This window comes from Alosa sapidissima, chromosome 7 (genome assembly GCF_018492685.1).
Source record: "Alosa sapidissima isolate fAloSap1 chromosome 7, fAloSap1.pri, whole genome shotgun sequence".
NCBI classification, from domain to species: domain Eukaryota; kingdom Metazoa; phylum Chordata; class Actinopteri; order Clupeiformes; family Clupeidae; genus Alosa; species Alosa sapidissima.
The window spans coordinates 32,619,463-32,637,736 of NC_055963.1; the positions used below are offsets into that span (position 1 = coordinate 32,619,463).

The following is an 18,274-nucleotide window of genomic DNA, read 5'->3' on the forward strand; positions in this document are numbered from 1 at the left end:
TGTGTGTGTGTGTGTGTGTGTGAGAGAGAGAGAGAGAGAGAGAGAAAGAAAGAGAGTGTGTATTTATGTATGTGTGTGTGTGCACGCGCACTAGCCTATCAGCGTCTCACTCTCTCGCCATCAGACAGCACACAGGCATGCCGCCATGCAAATTCACTTCCAATTTCATGGCTCTGAGAGCACTTAAAATGGCTTGCACACCCTCGCACTCGGGCTCACGGCTCAGATGCAAGACCTCGACCGTTTGTAAACCGGGAAGGATGTGTTGGTTGGCTGAGTGTTACTCTCAGAAATATGTCTTCTTTTTTAAGGGGTTGTTGTGGTAATTTCCCATTGTGATACCTGATGCAAATTGAGTTCTATTGTAGTTGACTTGGGATGGGATTTCATTTGTGGTTATATTGACACCAAGGTGATCCAAGCTGTGGAGATGTAAGTGCTACTGAGTGAACTTGGCTTTTGCAAGAGGAGAGAGCATACAGTTGTGCAATACAGTGATTATACAGTCATAATCAGAATCGCTGAAAAGTCTTCCTGCTTCTTTGATACCTCCAGCTGAGTAACAGGCGTACAGTAAATGAGCAGCAAAGCGTAAAAAGCTCCTGCCTGCCGACAGAGCACTCTGCTCTAGCCATGGGTTCACACGCAGATACAGGTGTGGGGAAGTGTAGTTTGGCAGGTAAGAGTGTGGGGTTCTGAAGTCCAGTTGGTGAGGATAAGGAGGGAACTGTACTTCAGCTTGTTGGACAAGGTGTTCATACAGCTACGGCCAGGGGCTCAGTCTTAGAGAGCACACGTCATGATGAAATGCTTTTCCTGTTGTGTTTTGGTACATGGTATGTAATGAAATTTTTTAGAGGGTTCTTGAAAAGCATGGCAGATGAAAAGCATCACAATGCCACATTAAAGTGCACTGGAGAAAAAGGCCTTTGTAGCTAAAATAAATAGAAGAGTGCATTGGTATAGCAAGGGCCAGGAATATAGTGTATTGAGTACTAGGGTGAATGTTTAGATTCATATAGCCTCTCTCACTCAACTTGGCTTGGAGTGTTATTTTCAGTTGATTGGCAACAGTAGACTCATTTCTAAAAGTAACAGTAACTAACTTCAGTAATTCATTTATTGAGTGAACAAATTGAGTAAAAGGAGTTTGGTGAGTGTTCATACATTGACACGTTCATACGTTTATACATACATTTTTTCTTCTATTTTTCTTCAGCTATGAGGTTAATACTCAATTAGTGGGCTATACATGGGATTACATTTCATTTCTTCATTCTTCTCTATTAATAAAACACAATTTGATTCTCATCCTTTGGGCTCTTAGACATGTAGCTAATAAACCAGTGCGGTCAGTACATGTTTTTTTTTTTTTTTTATTCCTATGAAACACTGTCCTATGGATTATATGCAATGTGGCTAATACACAGGAAATTGCTGTAACACTAAAAAGGACAAGTGATTATCTATGAACGTTGCAGAGTCTGCCTGTGCACACTTCTCACTCTACCAGAGTCTCTCTGTTCTAATATGCTGTTTATATTTCCATGGAAAAAAGTCAAACAAATAAACTGCATTAGATGTGAGAGACTCCCAGAGAGGGTTTTTTCACGCTATTCTGCCCTCCTAATACCAACACACTAAACTGTTTATTCTCCTCTTCACAGACCCCAGGGGCCTCTGGCACCCAGGAATACAAAAATAACAGCCATTAAAAATTAATCAAACAATTAGTGATGCCTGAGTCTGATTGCAACTTGCCATTTTACATGCATAGGCATACTTAAGATTTCTGAAATGTTTCTAGTGTGAGTTTATAGAGTAGATGGTTAGATGGCTCAGGTTCACAGTCATTTTAAGTGGAAGAAAAATGTTTATTGCTTATTTTATGACTACAAGTAGTATTTGTTTTGACAACCATTTTGTTCTGTGTTCGCCACACTTATAGGAGTACTTGCACACTTCTATAGGAGTACTTGCCAAATCTGGATGGAATCCGTCGCTATTTGACCATCACCCAGTGTGTGTACTGAATAAACTACCATTTCCGTTTACAGTATTTGTGCTTTTTAGAGGAGACACAGTAGCTGTTTGAATGTAACATTGTCGATGTTACATTCGGCTGACCAAATGCTGATAAGATAGCACATGTGCTTTGTCTCAAATTAAATAATGTAATATTGTGTATTCCCTGTTTCAACATCTGCCTTGAAGGCAGGTTAATGATTACAGCTGCACTGAAGTATGCTTTCTGGGATGTAATTTTTGCTATGCTAATTAGCTCTGCAGTCTCCTAATAAGTGTAGGTTTAGTGGCCTTATTAAAGCCTTGCACTCTACCTAGCTTATAACCTCTGCAAACAGAAGGGTGATACTTTATCACAATAGCCAGCCCATTAATTTAGAAGCATGAAATAGTTGCCCTATATGTTCTTGAAGCCTAAAGTTACCACATGAAATGTTAAATTAGGCTATGAACAATACTGTTGCATTTCCTAAACCTATGGGCCGCAATGCTCCACTGAGCTAAATAGATTACAGTACATACATTACAAACAATACAACATCATTCTTAAAGGAGGCAATTAGGGATGTAGTGGTAGGAAAACTGTAGACAACCAAATCAGTAGGGTACCAGTTTTTTTTCCCATTGTACCAGGCCTACTGTATGTCAATAGCAGGCTCAGATGAAGCTGGGAAGGATTAAACACACGGTTTCCACACCGTGGTAATCAACTGCGATAATTATGATATTTGAAATGAAAACGGTAATTGTTATCGTCAACATTTTTATCGCGGTTTACCATTATACCGGTAATCGCTACATCCCTAGAGGCAATAACATATTGAAGTCTGATGTTTAAGACTATAAGCATTGCATCCTAGGGTTAACTCTCTGGCAACTCAGAATACCATTAGTAATTTACTTTACATTTCTTTGTCCCTCTAAGATGAGTGTTCAATAGCCTCACCATTTAAAAGAATGGATTAATAGCGTCAGAGGAATAATGAGCATTTTAATGCTCACTTCCTGCACACACAGCTGCAAATGTAGCCAACACTGCACTCATTTCAGTCTGAGCTTCAGCGAGGTGTAGCGTTGGATTACCTGTTGTGGATGAAGTTATAAATATTGGCATTCTTGTTCCAACAGGTGTACAGGCTAAATGTGTTCTCCTAATAGGCCTTAGAGCTCGGAGTCTTACCTAGGGTTAAACAGAGATTTATGCTTTTGGAAATCAATGAAGCCATCTTCTTAATAGACTTATCTCGTTGGCAATAACCCATTTATTAGCTGACCTCAGCCCCATACTCATAAATCAGTGAGCCCTATAATTTTTCCATTTAAATTGGTCCCTGAGGCAGAACCAATCAGCAGTCTTGTTTCAGAGAGCAGTTTCTTCTCTTTGAGAATTGCTGTGCAGAAATCCGCTAGTGAAAAACACACACACACACACACACACACACACACACACACACACACACACACACATTACCATAGCCTGGCCACTGAGATATATTAGCAATCTGACATTATGGGCTGTTTTTCATTGGGAAGTGCTGATCCTGACTGGTTAAAAAACAATCATTAGGTAAGCTGCCAATTTAGTGTCAGTTCAATTAATCCCAGTATAAGAGGATATCTTTTATATGCTCTGACGTGCATGTTGGGAAGCGCTCTTTTCCTGAAGATCCATTACCACATCAAGAAAAGCCAGAGCCCAGTTTGATCTATTTCCAGTTATTGCAGCAGTCGCAAGTGTATTCTTTGTTGTACAAATGTAATTTCAACCTCAGTGGTAATATATAAAAGGCTGGGTGCTGTAAGGCATGATGAGAGCACAGGCTGAAACACTGCGGCCTGCTGATAACTGTAAAAGCAATTAAAGTCGTTCAAGTGTGACTTAATACTTGAAATGCTTTGTACATACAGTACAACTCCTACAAGGTGTGTGAATCTCTGTGTGTGTGTGTGTGTGTGTGTGAGAGAGAGAGAGAGAGAGAGAGAGAGAGAGAGAGAGAGAGAGAGAGAGAGAGAGAGAGAGAGAGAGTCTCTGTGTGTGTGTGAGTGAGTCTGTCTGTGTGTGTGTTTACATTTTGCCCTATTTCTACATATCAATTAAATATAGCAATAAAGTGCTGAATCATGCAAAGTTTAAATTGTACTTTGAGGTCAGATAAAAACCGCCAAAAACTCAACGTAACAGATGGCAATTTTAACCACCCCAGTTAAACTCCAATAGCCTTGTTGGTGACCTCATCAATTGTCATGGTATCATTATGTCCTGGAAGTCCTGGTCATGTTTGATTTTCTGTTCCAGGAAAAATTGGATTAATTAGAAAATAGGATTAATATTTGAAATAATTCTGACTAACATTGACTAAAATACAGTAGAAGGGGTAGCATTAATCTAAAGTAATAAACATTTTAAATGTTTCAGCAGGTGTCATTGTGGCATGAACTAATGAGGTACTGTTAAACTTCAACTGTCAGGGGAATTTTAAAAGTTTTCCTTATAATATATCAGGTTGCCAGAATCAGCTCAAATGTCATTGATTTGGAAAACATCTTAGTTCAGCTTTCCTGAGACCTCAGCCTTGGTTCAGAAAAACTGGAATACTGCAAAGTCCTTAGCAGGCTCTTTTGTAAAGGGTATGAAGGCTTTTGCCTTACGTCAGTGGACAGAAGTGTTTTCACTGTTGTTATTCAAAGTGTGAAGAGCAATTAAGCAGCAGAGGCATGCTATGTATAGTGGAACTTTATGCTCCAAGGTTCCCTCCTATTCAGAGTGGTGTGATCTCACTGTGTGGCGCTCTTTGTCCTTTCATTTGTCTGGGCAGATTTGGACAACTTCAAGACGCAGAAAAGGAGTCCGGTTCGAGTCCGAGATGGCCAAGGAGTGGTTCTACTGTGCGGCCCTCCGGCCCACATGGGAGGTAATACCGTGACCGTTATCTTCTCTCTGTCTTACGCCCTGCACTTTTCTCTGTCTCTCATGGTGAACCTGTCTCTGTCCCTGTCTCTTGTCCCCAACTCTCTTCTCTTCACCTGTCTCTGACCTGATGTCCATGTGGCAATAGCAAAATTTGTCAATCACAGAAGTCAATCACAGTCTGTGCAGTCTATTTTAGTTACCGTTTGCTTGTCCAGTTGGTGAGGACTAGCCCTTATAATAAGGCTTTCCTTGAAGTCTTGGGGTCTTGGGAGCGTTTTTTTCCCCTTCGCCTTCCAGGGCAGCGTTTGTGAGTGAGGAGTCGTTTATCTCGGCTCGCCCTTAATGCCCCCCGGGGTTGGTGAAAGAAGCTTTGTGGGCGTCGCATCTCGACGCAGGTCCACAGCTGGGTGTTTGTCAATCACCACAGCAACTGCTCAGACAGCAATTACCCTCCTCTGTCAAGAGCTTCTAAAGAGGCTGGAGCAGAAAGGCTTTTCATGACTTTCTCTCCACCCATCTCTCTCTCTCTCTCTCTCTCTCTCTCTCTCTCTCTCTCTCTCTCTCTCTTTCTTTACACTGAATATAACACTTTTTTGCCCTCCCAGTGTGTGTTTTAGTTCTCCTGGTTTAATACATTTAAGTGGCAATTGCTAATGTTAGATGGCTTTTTTTTGTCTGTGAACCTACTGAGGCCCATCTGAAAAAGCTTGGCATGTAGTCCACTGGGGAGCCACTTTTTTAATAGGCACATGTCAATCCCATAAGTTGGTCACATTGTGCTGGTCACACACATACGCTGCCACCTCTAAGTGAAAACCTTTAGAAAGTAGTGTTTCAACATCCATATGTGTGCATGTGGCAAGTAAATTGATGTCTCTCAGTTTAATACGCCTCTGAAGTCCTAAGGCTAGTGCTGTTCCAGACCTGCAAGTATTAATGGAGTTTAATGGTAGAGCATGTTAAAACGTGCTTGCTTACTAAGGAAGTTAGTAGGGACAAGGACACATTAAAACGTTTTAAGATGTATCCCTACGTTGTATTATTCATTAATAGCGTGCTACACTCCAATTAAATGTTTATGAAATGTTCATGAAGACTATCATGTTGCTGTGTGTTTATTCCCATGCAGGGAGATATATTAAGAATGTAATTGTTCTACAGCATGTAAAACACCTCTCTATCTGTGTGTCTTAAGAGCAATGCTTTACACTGAGAGGGAGGAAGGCAGAAACGCTGTGAAATGAATGACATCTGCACACACTGCAAGACTTTTGGTTTTTGGATATATCAACTCAAACTTCATAAGCAATGAATGTACTGTTATCTGTGACACAGTGTTATCTGCAAACCTTTGAAGCCACCTATCTCATAACCTTTTTTTTCTGAAATGCTGCCCCCCCCCCCCCCCCCCCCCCCATTTCCGCAACTGAACAGTGTAGCTTCTAAATCCCTTTATCTCATGGTAGTGCATTCGTTCCCTTCCCCCTCTCTCCCATTCTCCTCTCTTATTCTTTTTCCATCTCCCCTCTCTCTTCTTGTTCACTGTCTCTTTCTCTCTGAATGGCTGGCTGCTTCTTTTTCACTGTTGTACTCTTTCTTTTCGTCTGTCTCTCGCTCTCTCTCCCCCCCCCCCTCTCTGTCAATCTTTTTCCTCTCTACCCTACTTCTCTCTATCTCTATGTCTCACACTTTCTTCTTTTTCTCCACTTTCATCAGAGGGGGTCTGTGACATTAAGAAGTACCTTGATGTGATCGCACTGCATGCTGTCTACATTTGCTATTGGTCTGTCTACAGGCCTGTGTTCAGGCCCACATGGCTCGCGGCTGGTCTTTCTATGTCTTGATTATTGTGTTTAGAGCTTGGCATAATGCAGCTGACCTTGTTTCTCTAATGGAACAGAACCTTTCAGCTTCAATTAAGGGTAAAATCACCTTTTGTATATTCCTTCCCACAAAGTCACAGAGAACAACACATCTCAGTGCAAGACATGTTTTTGATGGCTTATGTAATACGTCTTGAGCGTTTTTAATGTCATCTGCATTCAGTGCACCTTACCTAAGCACATCTCTTTGAGTCACGCAGACTTCAAAGTACACAGAGTTCTGCTGTCTTGATAAAGTTGCTAAATGTCCCATCTCCCGAGTGTGTGTAGCATAGTTCTTACGCCACCACCAGGGTGCCTTCCACCGTCAGGCTCCTGGGTGGTTATTAATGTTTCATAGATCTATTAGGGGCCTTTTTGTTCTCGTTTTTGTTTATCAATGTGTGCGCCTTTGATTTCGATGAGATTGATTCGAAAAACAACCATTAAAAATGCATGCTCTTGTCAGATTGAGCAATTGAATGTATTATTAATGGGAGATGGGGAGGCTGATGCTGAAAGTGTTGTGGAGGAGGCCACATCCATTGTTGAGGAGTTTCACTCCATGGTAAATACAGCTTGGCTTTCTGCTCACTTCAAGCATAGGATGTTTTAAACAACTGCAGAATGCATAAACAATAAAGGGAATATGAAATACGATCAACATTTAAATGAAAATTGATGCCATGCTTCAAAAATTAATTTAATCCCTGTTTTGTTTCCGAGGACATCCGTATTTGAGTAATTCAAAATTCAGTGGATTCAAAATGTGTTTACACCACAAATGCACATCTTCTAACCTTTCAATAAGCATTTCCAGTTGAAATCATTTTGAAAGGCTATGCAGCATGAGGAGAGTCTGTGCGTATCCGGTGCTGTTTTGAATCTAAGCCAGCACAGCCCTGCATCCCAGAGTGCTGTTCTTTGTAAGCTGTGATTTTCATCTCTTTCTTTTGTGTGTCTCTCTCTCTCTCTCTCCGTGTGTGTGTCTTTGTGTCCACTCTCACAGACCTGACCTTTTCCTGGATATTTAACGCGTACCCGACATTTGTGAAGCAGGACACCCGGCGCTTCGTGTCCCAGAAGACAGGTAACCTGTACATCGCCAAAGTGGAGCCCTCGGACGTTGGCAACTACACCTGCGTGGTGACCAACACAGTGACCAAGAGCAGCGTGCAGGGCCCCCCCACACCACTGGTGCTGCGCAGCGATGGTGAGACAATCCTTTGGTCATGCACACACATAGACACACAGATACACACACACACACACACACACACACACACACAACACACACACACTCATATGTAATAGTTATGTGTAGGGGGGTGTACTGTGTGCAGTCATTGAAATACATTTTTTTATGTTCTTCACAGAGAATGAGCCAAGGCCAATGAGTTTGAATTAGAAGAAATAATAAATAGCATATTTTTTTTCTTTTAGCAAACATTGAAAACGGGTCCCACAGACCTGAACACCTTACAAGGGTTAAACATGTGTGGCAAAGCAGACTCAAATCTCTGCGTAAAGGCTGTCATCTGTTCACTCAGCCTGGACAAACGCTTGTCCTTAATATTTGTTCCTTATGGACATGTTGTTGAAAGCTAGGAGGGAAATTGAACTTAATGAGTTTGAAATGACAGCCTGTTTTGGCCTGCACTGTCCAATGAAAATTGAGTTTTGGTGCTATTTCAAAATGCAATGACATGTCATAGAGGGTTTACATTGGATTGGCACAGAAGTTTAATATTAGCATATTTAAGCTACTTATTTATCATATCTTAGCTTAAATTTCTCAACGAGCCAATTTGTGGTTTGTTTGTGTGTGAGACTGTAACTTGGCTGGATGGTGTGGTGTGTGAGACTGTACCTTGGCTGGATGGTGTGGTGTGTGAGACTGTACCTTGGCTGGATGGTGTGGTGTGTGAGACTGTACCTTGGCTGGATGGTGTGGTGTGTGAGACTGTAACTTGGCTGGATGGTGTGGTGTGTGAGACTGTACCTTGGCTGGATGGTGTGGATAGTTTCTAATCATCAGTTTTGTTCACTTCTTTCCCTTCTTCTCCCGACCAGTTCTTCTCTCTGAGTAGACAGTGGCACTTCAACTCTAATAGATTTATACTGGTTTAGAATCTGTTGCTTGTCTTTGCTATAGGTTACTTTAAAGGTAATAAATACCTCAGTGGTTTGACTGATATTCCCACTCTGAAAGCCTTGTAGTTCAGCAACTCAATGGCACTGTCAACATCATTGGTCTTTATCCATGTACACACTAACATTGATGGGAAATATACAATTTCTGTATAAGTATAAGTACACTTCACATACACAGCCAAGTTAAGATCTGTAACTTCAATATGGACTTAAAATATTGATTTAAGGGTTGTGAGTTATTCTATTTTTAAGCAGCACTTCTGGAAGATTAAAATGATAATGAGCATTTTTGCCTCCAGGTATTATGGGTGAATATGAGCCCAAGATTGAAGTGCAGTTTCCTGAAGTCATCTCTGTGGCAAAAGGACAAACCGTGAAGCTGGAGTGCTTTGCATTGGGAAAGTAAGTCTAAAACAAGTGTTTACTGAGAATATGATCAGTACTGACACACACACACACACACACACACACACACACACACACACACACACACACACACACACACACACACACACACACACACACACACACACACACACACACACACACACACACAACCCCAAAACAGAAATGTTGGGACGTTGTCTAAAATGTGAATAAAAACAGAATGTACAGTAATCATCTGCAAATCTCTTAAACTCATATTTAGTTGCAAAAAGGACACAGATCAACATATCAAATGTTGAAAATGACAAATTTGACTATTATATATAATATATGTAATATATGTTAATTTTGAATTTGATACCAGCAACATGTTTCAAAAAAAGTTGGGACAGGGGTAACAAAAGTTGTGTAATGATAAAGAAAACAAAACGAAGAATGTTTCACAACTAATTAGGGTAACTGACAACAGGATTGGGTATGAAAAAGAGCATCCCAGAGAGGCAGGGTCTCTTAGAAGTAAAGATGTAGGGGTATTCATCACTTTGTTTAAACCTGTGTGCACAAATGATAAAACAATGTAATTTTAATGCTTCTTAACATGAAATTGTGACGTATTTAGGGAGTTCATCATCTACAGGACATAATATTATTAAAACATTCAGAAAATCCAGAGAAATCTTTGCAAACAGGGGAAATAGCGGAAAAACAAATTGGATGGCCGTGGTCTTTTGGACCTCAGATGGCATTGCATCAACACCAGACCTGTTTCCAGACCTGTCATTGTATGGGCTCAGGAAAACCTCTGATAACCATTGTTTATGTGCCCAGTGTGATACTCAATTCAAAAACTGCAGCCAAAATTGTAACAGCTAAAATGGTATTGAGACATGATACAGAAAATACCACCCTCTTATCTGGGCCTGAGCTTGTTTAAAATGGATTGAGGTAACGTGGAAAAAGGTCCTGTGGTTAGACCAATCAAAGTTTGCCATTCTTATGGAAATCATGGACTCATCTAGGCTAAAGAGGAGAGGGCCTATCCAAGTATCCAACCTATCCAACTTGTTTTAGTGCTCAGTTCGAAACCCAACATCTATGAAGGTGTGGAGGAGCATTAATGCCTACAGCATGGGCATCTTGCACATTTGGCAAAGCACAATCAATACTGAATGATGTATACAGGTTTTGAACAACATATACTGCCATCCAGGCAATGTCTTTTCCAGGGACGACCATGCATATTTCAGGAAAACAATGCCAGAATGAATTCTGCACATATTTAAATAGTATTTCTCCATAGAGGAAGAGTCCAGGTGCTAAGATGGCCTGTCTGCAATCCAGAATTGTCAAATTAGGTGCATAACAGGATGAAAAACATGACTAAGAATACCCCATACTGTGAAGCAACTGAAATCCTATATCGGGGAGTAATGGGACAACATTTCATTATCAAAACTGTAGCAAATGGTCTCCTCAGTTCCTAAACATTTACAGAATTGTGTTAAATGAAGAGGTGAAGCAGCACAGTGGTAAACATGCTCCCGTCCTAACTTTTTTTGAAACATGTTGCTAGCATCAAATTCAAAATTAACATAAACTTTCGATGAAATAGTCCAAATTTTCATTTTCAACATTTGATATGTTGTCTATGTCCTTTTTGCTGCTAAATATGGGTTTACAAGACTTGTATATTATGACATTCTGTTTTTATTTGCATTTTACACAACGTCCCAACTGTTTTGGGGTTGTACACATACACACACATGGACAAGTTCAATTTCTCCCAATCCCACTTTCACACACACACACACACACACACACACACACACACACACACACACACACACACACACACACAGAGAGAGAGAGTAGTCATTCAAGCATTAATAAATCCTCTGAGTCGCTGAATATTATTTCATCCTCTGAGTCACGCTCCTTTGTCCTACTCCCTTCACCAGCCCCGCTCCCTCCATCAGCTGGACGAGGGTGGAGGGAGTTCCCTTCCCCAGGAAGGTGGATGTGAACAAGGCCAGTGGTGTGCTCGAGATCCCCTACTTTCAGCCAGAAGACGCCGGCGTCTACGAGTGCGTCGCTGAGAACGCCCGTGGCAAAAATGCAGTGAAGGGGAAACTCACGTACTATGGTAAGTCAGCGCAGCAGCTCTTCAACTGCACAAGCAGACACCGTGCTACCTTGCATTTCTAGCCGACTTTTGACATTTTGCAAACAGAAGCTGGGTAGAAAAAAATCTATTTTGAAACCCTATGAATACAAGTTTGCTTCAGTAGTACTTGGTCAGCAATCTGTTGGAAAATATATGAAACCGTCTCGAATGTTGTGGTTAGATGCAGCCTGAAATTATATGGAAAATATCTTCTGTATTCTTGGTAAGATGCAGTCTGAAGGCTTCACTGTGTTTTTGCTCACCAACTGTTTTGATAAACAAACAGACTCACGCTTTAAGCCAAATGAGCTTGCCAGCTGCCTGGAGCTGTTTGATTTCCAGGTTCATTCGCTGGTTCCCATTGATCTGAAGGGCACAAAAAGTGAAGTAAACCCATCAATTCTACTGAGGCCAGAGGATGGCAACATTTTAAATTAGCGTTTACGTCCACTCTGTTTACATCTGCATGCATACTTGAGTGTATGACTTCCATGCAACATAAATAAATTGTATGAATTTCATGCGAGATAAGACGATAACATAACTTGGCGAAGATGCTCTGAGGTTTCTGTGGTGTGATTGGATGCCACTTATTCCTAAAGAGAGATGAAGGATGTGTTTTTGCAGTTAATATCTGAGACATGAGCTAATGCCTGCTACATACAGTATGCAACTTCATCCAATTGGCTGTTTGATGATTCTCTGAATATTCTAACTTGAAGTCATGAAATGCTTTTAAATGTTGTTGTATTCACACTTAATATTAAAAGTGGTGTGAGTGTGGGACCTGGCTAGAACAATTTCCTCTCAAATATATAGAGTAGCTAGATTTTTCTAGTGTCAATTTTGTGTGAATCTGCCCATGCCTGTCAATATTATAACTAAGAAGCTGTGCTCATTAAAATTCTGTGTTTGTGATTGTGTTCCTTGTTTCTCCTAATGTATGTGTACCAGCTCTAAACAAAATTGTTCTGCATGTTTAAATGATTGGGTAGAGGAATGAGTCTGGCTTGTGTTCACAATAGCAATCATTTCTTATATTTTTTTGCCTACATCCCTTAGGCACATCGGAGTTAGTGTTTTATTATTAAAATTATATCACTATACTTCTGTCTGCCGTACGTGGTTGCCTAATGTTATCAATATTTCAGCTGTTGTATGTGACTATTTATAGCTAACCTTATTTCATATAAATAGATGCATGTGCCGTGAGTGTACAGTAGGATGCGAATATAAATGAGCGTAGACTAAATAGTTCATCCACTCTGCATCCTCCGAACAGCGCCAGTGGGAAACCACAGGTTTCTTATTTTCACAGAATAATAATTCCCTCCCACCCCCCAACCCCATCCCACCCTAGGTGCAGGTGATATATTTACACAGGCCTCAGACTAACCCAAGGAAAACTGTCCCATTTACTGAAATAGCTTGCTAAAGGTATGCAAAAAGTTTATTTTTTAAACAGACAGACAGGACAGATATACAGGTCTTGTTGGGAGGAAGCAGCCCCTGCTTGCTTATAGATCTATCCAAGGCGTAGCTGCATAAAGGACACATTCCTGCTGACAGCCTTAGTCTGTCTGTTTTGTGACAAGCCATACGTGATTATGAGCGACTTGTTTGCCCCCAGCGGTTTGTAGTCTGTTTTCTTTTAATCTGGCCCTGCGCCCGGTGATAAAAATCTGTAGTTTCCCACAGACTGGGGCTTGTGGGACATCCATCAGCAGCGTGGTGGAATAAAAGAATCAATACGAGGGATGGGTTGTTTATCAGACTGCAGCCAGCTGGCACTAAAACTATATGGATGCTTTTCTTTCGCTTTTGCTCTTTATCGTCCTTCAAATTTGGGTCCGCAGCCGTTCTGTTTTACCAGGGCGACTTGTCCCATCTGATTATTTGTGAATCCTAATGTTATGATGAAATATCCTCCATCATGAGCTGTTTATGTCATCATTTGATTTAAAATAGATTTTGTACGTTGACCCATATAAAGTCTTAAGGGCATTCATCATTAATATGTAAAGACATAAACCATAGCCTGATGTATGTAAAATGCTACAGTTGAAGTCTGAATTGCTATGCCACTATTGTTTTTCAAACGGAGGGGTAGACTGTGCTATCCATTACTGGCAGATGACATCAGGTGTTCTCTTCAGCTGCACTAGTCCTGATACAGAAGATTGTGACAATCATAAGATCAGTTACAGAGATTCCAGTCCGATACAATCTCACTCAGCCTAACTTAAATCAATTGCCCTGTGAGCAGCCCTGTCTATCAACCTTAAATGATAATAATAATAAAAAAAACAGAATGAAGTATCCCTAACCTATGTCCAGTATCACTGCTATTGAAGCACAGTTGCATACATAAGGAGACAAATCTGATGTAACATCAGTATATATTTTTAGCTGTGCATGATGTGGAGTGAACAGACAGCTGTTAATGGTGTAGGGAAGCCAACTGGACATATATGGTTGAAAAGGAAAATGTATGTTCCATGAGCGGATAAAGCATTGTTCCTCATTTAACTGTAAAGGCAAATCCCTATTGAATAATGCATACAATGTAACCGCCGCTCTTGAAGATTCTAATGAGGGGCCGATTGATTAATGGCTTGGTTTATTCATTAATAGGCTCATTCAATGGTTGGTTGCCTCACTGATTTATCAAAACAATTTATCGATTTGCGCCTCTTCACTGGGCAGGGGCCTAGCGTGAAGGTGAGGATGTCATTTTCTGGGTTTATTTCTGTTTTGTTTTGTATTGTTTTGCTTTTTCTTTTAATCTGTTGTTGTATTGTGCACTTTCAGCGCCTCCTCAGCTGACGGAGAAGCCTCAGGACCTGCAGAGGCCGATCGACGAGTCGGTAGTGTGGGAGTGCAAAGCCAGCGCCAAGCCCAAACCCTCCTATAGGTGGCTAAAGAACGGGGAACCACTGGAACCCATGGAGGTAGGAGAAATAGATCAACATTTACCTTCACATGTATTCGTTAAGCTGACATTTTCATCCAAAGCCACTTACTAATGATGAGTACTGTAACATTCAAGCTACAGTGTAGTAGACATACTTTATAGCAATAGGATGATGGCTTATGTACAGATCAGAGGGTTTATTCAAGAGATATAGTAGTAGATAGAGCAAAAGTGCACAGTGAGTGTGGGAGATCAGTAATCTTGTTGGAAACAGTTTTCTTTATGGTGTCTTTCTGACCCGTACTGATACAGTAGACTTTACTTTTCTCAGTAACTGGTTCAGTTCAATTAGTGGTTCAGTGATTGATATAGCATGATCCTTACATTCCCAAAGTTACATGTTCATCTTCATTAACGCCTATCCATGCAGCTGCAGGCGATAGAATGAGCTACTGGAGGTAAGTTACTGGAGTAAGTCACGGGTTCTTCTAGATCCCTTTTCTGAATGGTATTGAGTTCATAGTATTTGGTACACACAACAGGGATGGGTGCATATGGGTGGGTAATGTTGTAACTTTACTGACAGTCCACGATGAAGACCTATAGTCACATATCAGGAGTGTGGTGGAGCAGCAGCAGCGGTAGCAGTGGTGAGCCCGTCTATATAAAGGGGAATTCCGGCGATTTTTCACATAGATCTCCGTTTCCCAAGATCACCGAGAACTGTCAAACAATTGGTTTTACATACTAGCTGGAGTTGCTGCAGCCAACAGGCAACTGTATCCGGGCAGCTACAGTGCTACACTCTGGGGGCATTCTCATGAGCCCCCATGTTCATGCCCACAGAGTGTAGCGCCGTAGCTGCCTGGCTGCTTTAACTGTTGGCTGTAGCAACTCGAGCTAGGTAAAACCCATTGTTTTCAGGGTTTTTTGTACCGAAAGAACTCAGTGAAAAATCACCAGAATTCCCCTTTAATCCTCCTTTACTTTGCATGTTTATCCATTTATTCTTATCCATCCAGCCTCTAGTCTAGAGGAACGCAGATGTCATGAGAGAGGGCACGGAGGTTGCACTAAGGTTGGATTTAGTTCTTCTAGATGCCTATTTGGTCCAATGCTGATTCATTAGTACTAGGTACTCCCTGAGGGGATTGGAAAGCCTGTGACTCAGTTAATGTTTCTTGCAATCCACATTAATAGTTATTCATGTAGCAGTTGGTTTTTATCCAAAGCTGTGCCTTTTATCCAGTTACTTTTATTCAAACCTTTCTGTCTGAGCTGTTTTTATCCCAAGCAACTCAGACATACAGGTGAGACGGGTAGTTCTGCTGTATGTGTTCTCAGTGGGGAATGGAACCCTGACCTTGTGTTGTTAACACCTTTCGACGAGCTTCACACGTCAACCCTGTGTTGTATAAGTTTCTGTGAGTGTCGGAAGGATTTCTTGTTTTCTGTGACACAAGAGACTTCAACTGAGGGGATTATATTAACTTGAGTAATGTTTTGGACTAAAAAGTGTTTCACACTTTTTATAGTTTAGTTATGCTCTTTTAACTTGTATGATTTAAGTTGTATTATGTTGTAACATGTACAACAGATATGAATGCTTTTAATAACTAAATGCAGAGCACACTTTCCTATAGATCGGTAAATTAGTTGTTCAACGCTTGCTCTAATTGTTCATATTTAAATAACCAGTCCTTGAAGTACCTCGGTAGGGAGAACTACAGCTGCTACTACTACTACTACAACTACTACTAATAACAACAAAAAATAACAGCAATATCAACAGCAGCACAGACATTGTAATGCCACAATGTGGGTTCATGGTAAGAATTGACACACATACTGTACCATGGGCAGTCAGTCCGACTGGTTGTGGCAGTAGACCGAAGCCTTTCATTCTATTACAGTTTAACAGACAGAAGCCAGGCAAGGCGATTTAATGTTGTTCTTAAAACAGAAATCCTTGCAGTAATCTCCCTGCAAAGCTCCCTTTTTGCTCCTAGTATTACGACTAATCCAGCAGTTGAAAGAGCAACTTTCCTGCATGGTAATGGGCCCTTCTGTGCTGTAATTGGGAGGATATTCAAGACCTGCATGCTTTAAAGGTGGAAGTCAAAGCCGTCATGGAGGCGGGTTGTGACTGCAGGCATATCAGGGGAAAAATAAAAAAGTGTCTGTCAGTGGTGAATATGGCAATCATGCATATATGGAATCATCTTTGATGTTAGACACTGCTGGGAATGAAGAGCATATTTTTTTGGTTATTCAGTAGATTGAGCGCAGTAGCACTGTGCTCCAAAATGTTAAGTTGACTTACATTTAGTGATTTTACACAGTCTTCGCCATTTATGTACTGGTTTATAGGTGTTTATGTTTGTAGATGACATTCTAAGCCTGGTTTGGAGGCAGTTAGTGAATGCTGCCGGTGCAGGTCACTGGACAGTAACAGGGTCAGGCAGAGAGCAGCTCTGAAACCACGGCCCATGGCGTCCATGGACTGCTAGCTTTCTTCTGCTCTGTTCAGTTTAATGCAGTCCGACTTAATTTATTAATGTGGTGCCATTAACACTTATAGTGTCTCATAGCACATCTACTAGTACAAATACTCACAACAATTCCTCATGTGAAGTCTCAAAAGAGTGGAGATGGTGGATGCCACGCTGCTTTATTTATTGATTAAACATGGCTGGCTGTCTGGGTTGACTCCACTGCAGGTTGTTCTCCCCTCAGGGCAGATGCACTGTATCACACTTCTCCACGTGTTCAGTGGTTTGAGAAATGCTCAGTGGTATTGAATGATATCACAGTAGACATTCTACTGTAAATGACAATGTGTTCCAATGTCAATGTGTGGTTTTTTTTGTTTGTTTGTTTTTTTATGTACTTTCTCATGTAGATTTTACTTAATAGAACAAACAAGTCATGTCTTTCGAGCAATTCTCATTTTCTTACTGTTAGCTAGTTATCTGGGCTGAAGTATTTGGATATAACTGACAAAGGAAAAGGTGTAGTATATTAATGAACTATAGTGTTACCATTCTGAAAATGTCACTGTTTCTTGCCAGAAAGAATTTAATCGATTTTCCGCGCCAAAGGTCAAGCATGTTAAAAAAAGGACAGGAAGGAGTAGGAGGAATGAGAAAGGTGGAGTGATTTGTTATTTCCCATTAAAGAAAGGCCTCCCTTTATTCTTCTCTTAATCTGACCCCGTGTCAGAAATACCTGCCGCCTCACCGACAGCCACCTCAACAATATCATTCTCATCACACTGCGCTGAGACCTGGGAGCGATTCTGCTGGCTAGGCCAGACTGTCACCGAGATGGATTAATGATGTCTGTTGTCAAGCTTTTTTGCCCCCCTGTTTTTTAAGTGCTCCCACATGTAACATATAGGCGTGTGTGCGGAACAGCTGCCAGCTTGTGTTGAAGCCCCTGCGATGGGCGCTCGCCTCGCCAGTAATAGCGATTCAGCATAAGGTGCGTGAACAAGGGCCTCTGTGGTCGACGTAAGAAAGTGCTGATTTTAGGGGAACGTCAGGCCTAATTAATGACAGCCATAAAGCTGATCTATGCTACCATTTGTCTCCTCTGCCAGCAGGGGATCTTTGAGTATCCCCACGGAGTCCTCCAGCCGCCATCCCACAATTCACTGCAATGCAGCACACACACAACTCAACCCTCTGTCATAAGATGGATATAAGCATGTCATATACATGTCATTACATATACCATGTTATGGCTTTAATCCCCGTACTATTTTTTGTCCAGTGATATAACATTGTCATGAGACCATTATCAGTCAATTTTAACACAGCTTTTATGATATCATTTTCTGTCAGAGAACTGTCATA

The 18,274-nt window shown here is 41.1% G+C and overlaps 1 protein-coding gene across 1 annotated transcript in view; it reads left to right on the plus strand.

Annotated features, from left to right (window-relative positions):
* cntn3a.1 (contactin 3a, tandem duplicate 1) overlaps positions 1-18,274 on the plus strand; it is a 73,908-nt gene that overhangs the window by 21,589 nt on the left and 34,045 nt on the right. The window contains exons 6-10 of the mRNA XM_042099256.1: positions 4,842-4,937; positions 7,808-8,011; positions 9,252-9,354; positions 11,298-11,482; positions 14,315-14,454. Coding sequence (XP_041955190.1) covers positions 4,842-4,937; positions 7,808-8,011; positions 9,252-9,354; positions 11,298-11,482; positions 14,315-14,454 — 728 coding nt within the window. The remainder of the gene's footprint in view (positions 1-4,841; positions 4,938-7,807; positions 8,012-9,251; positions 9,355-11,297; positions 11,483-14,314; positions 14,455-18,274) is intronic.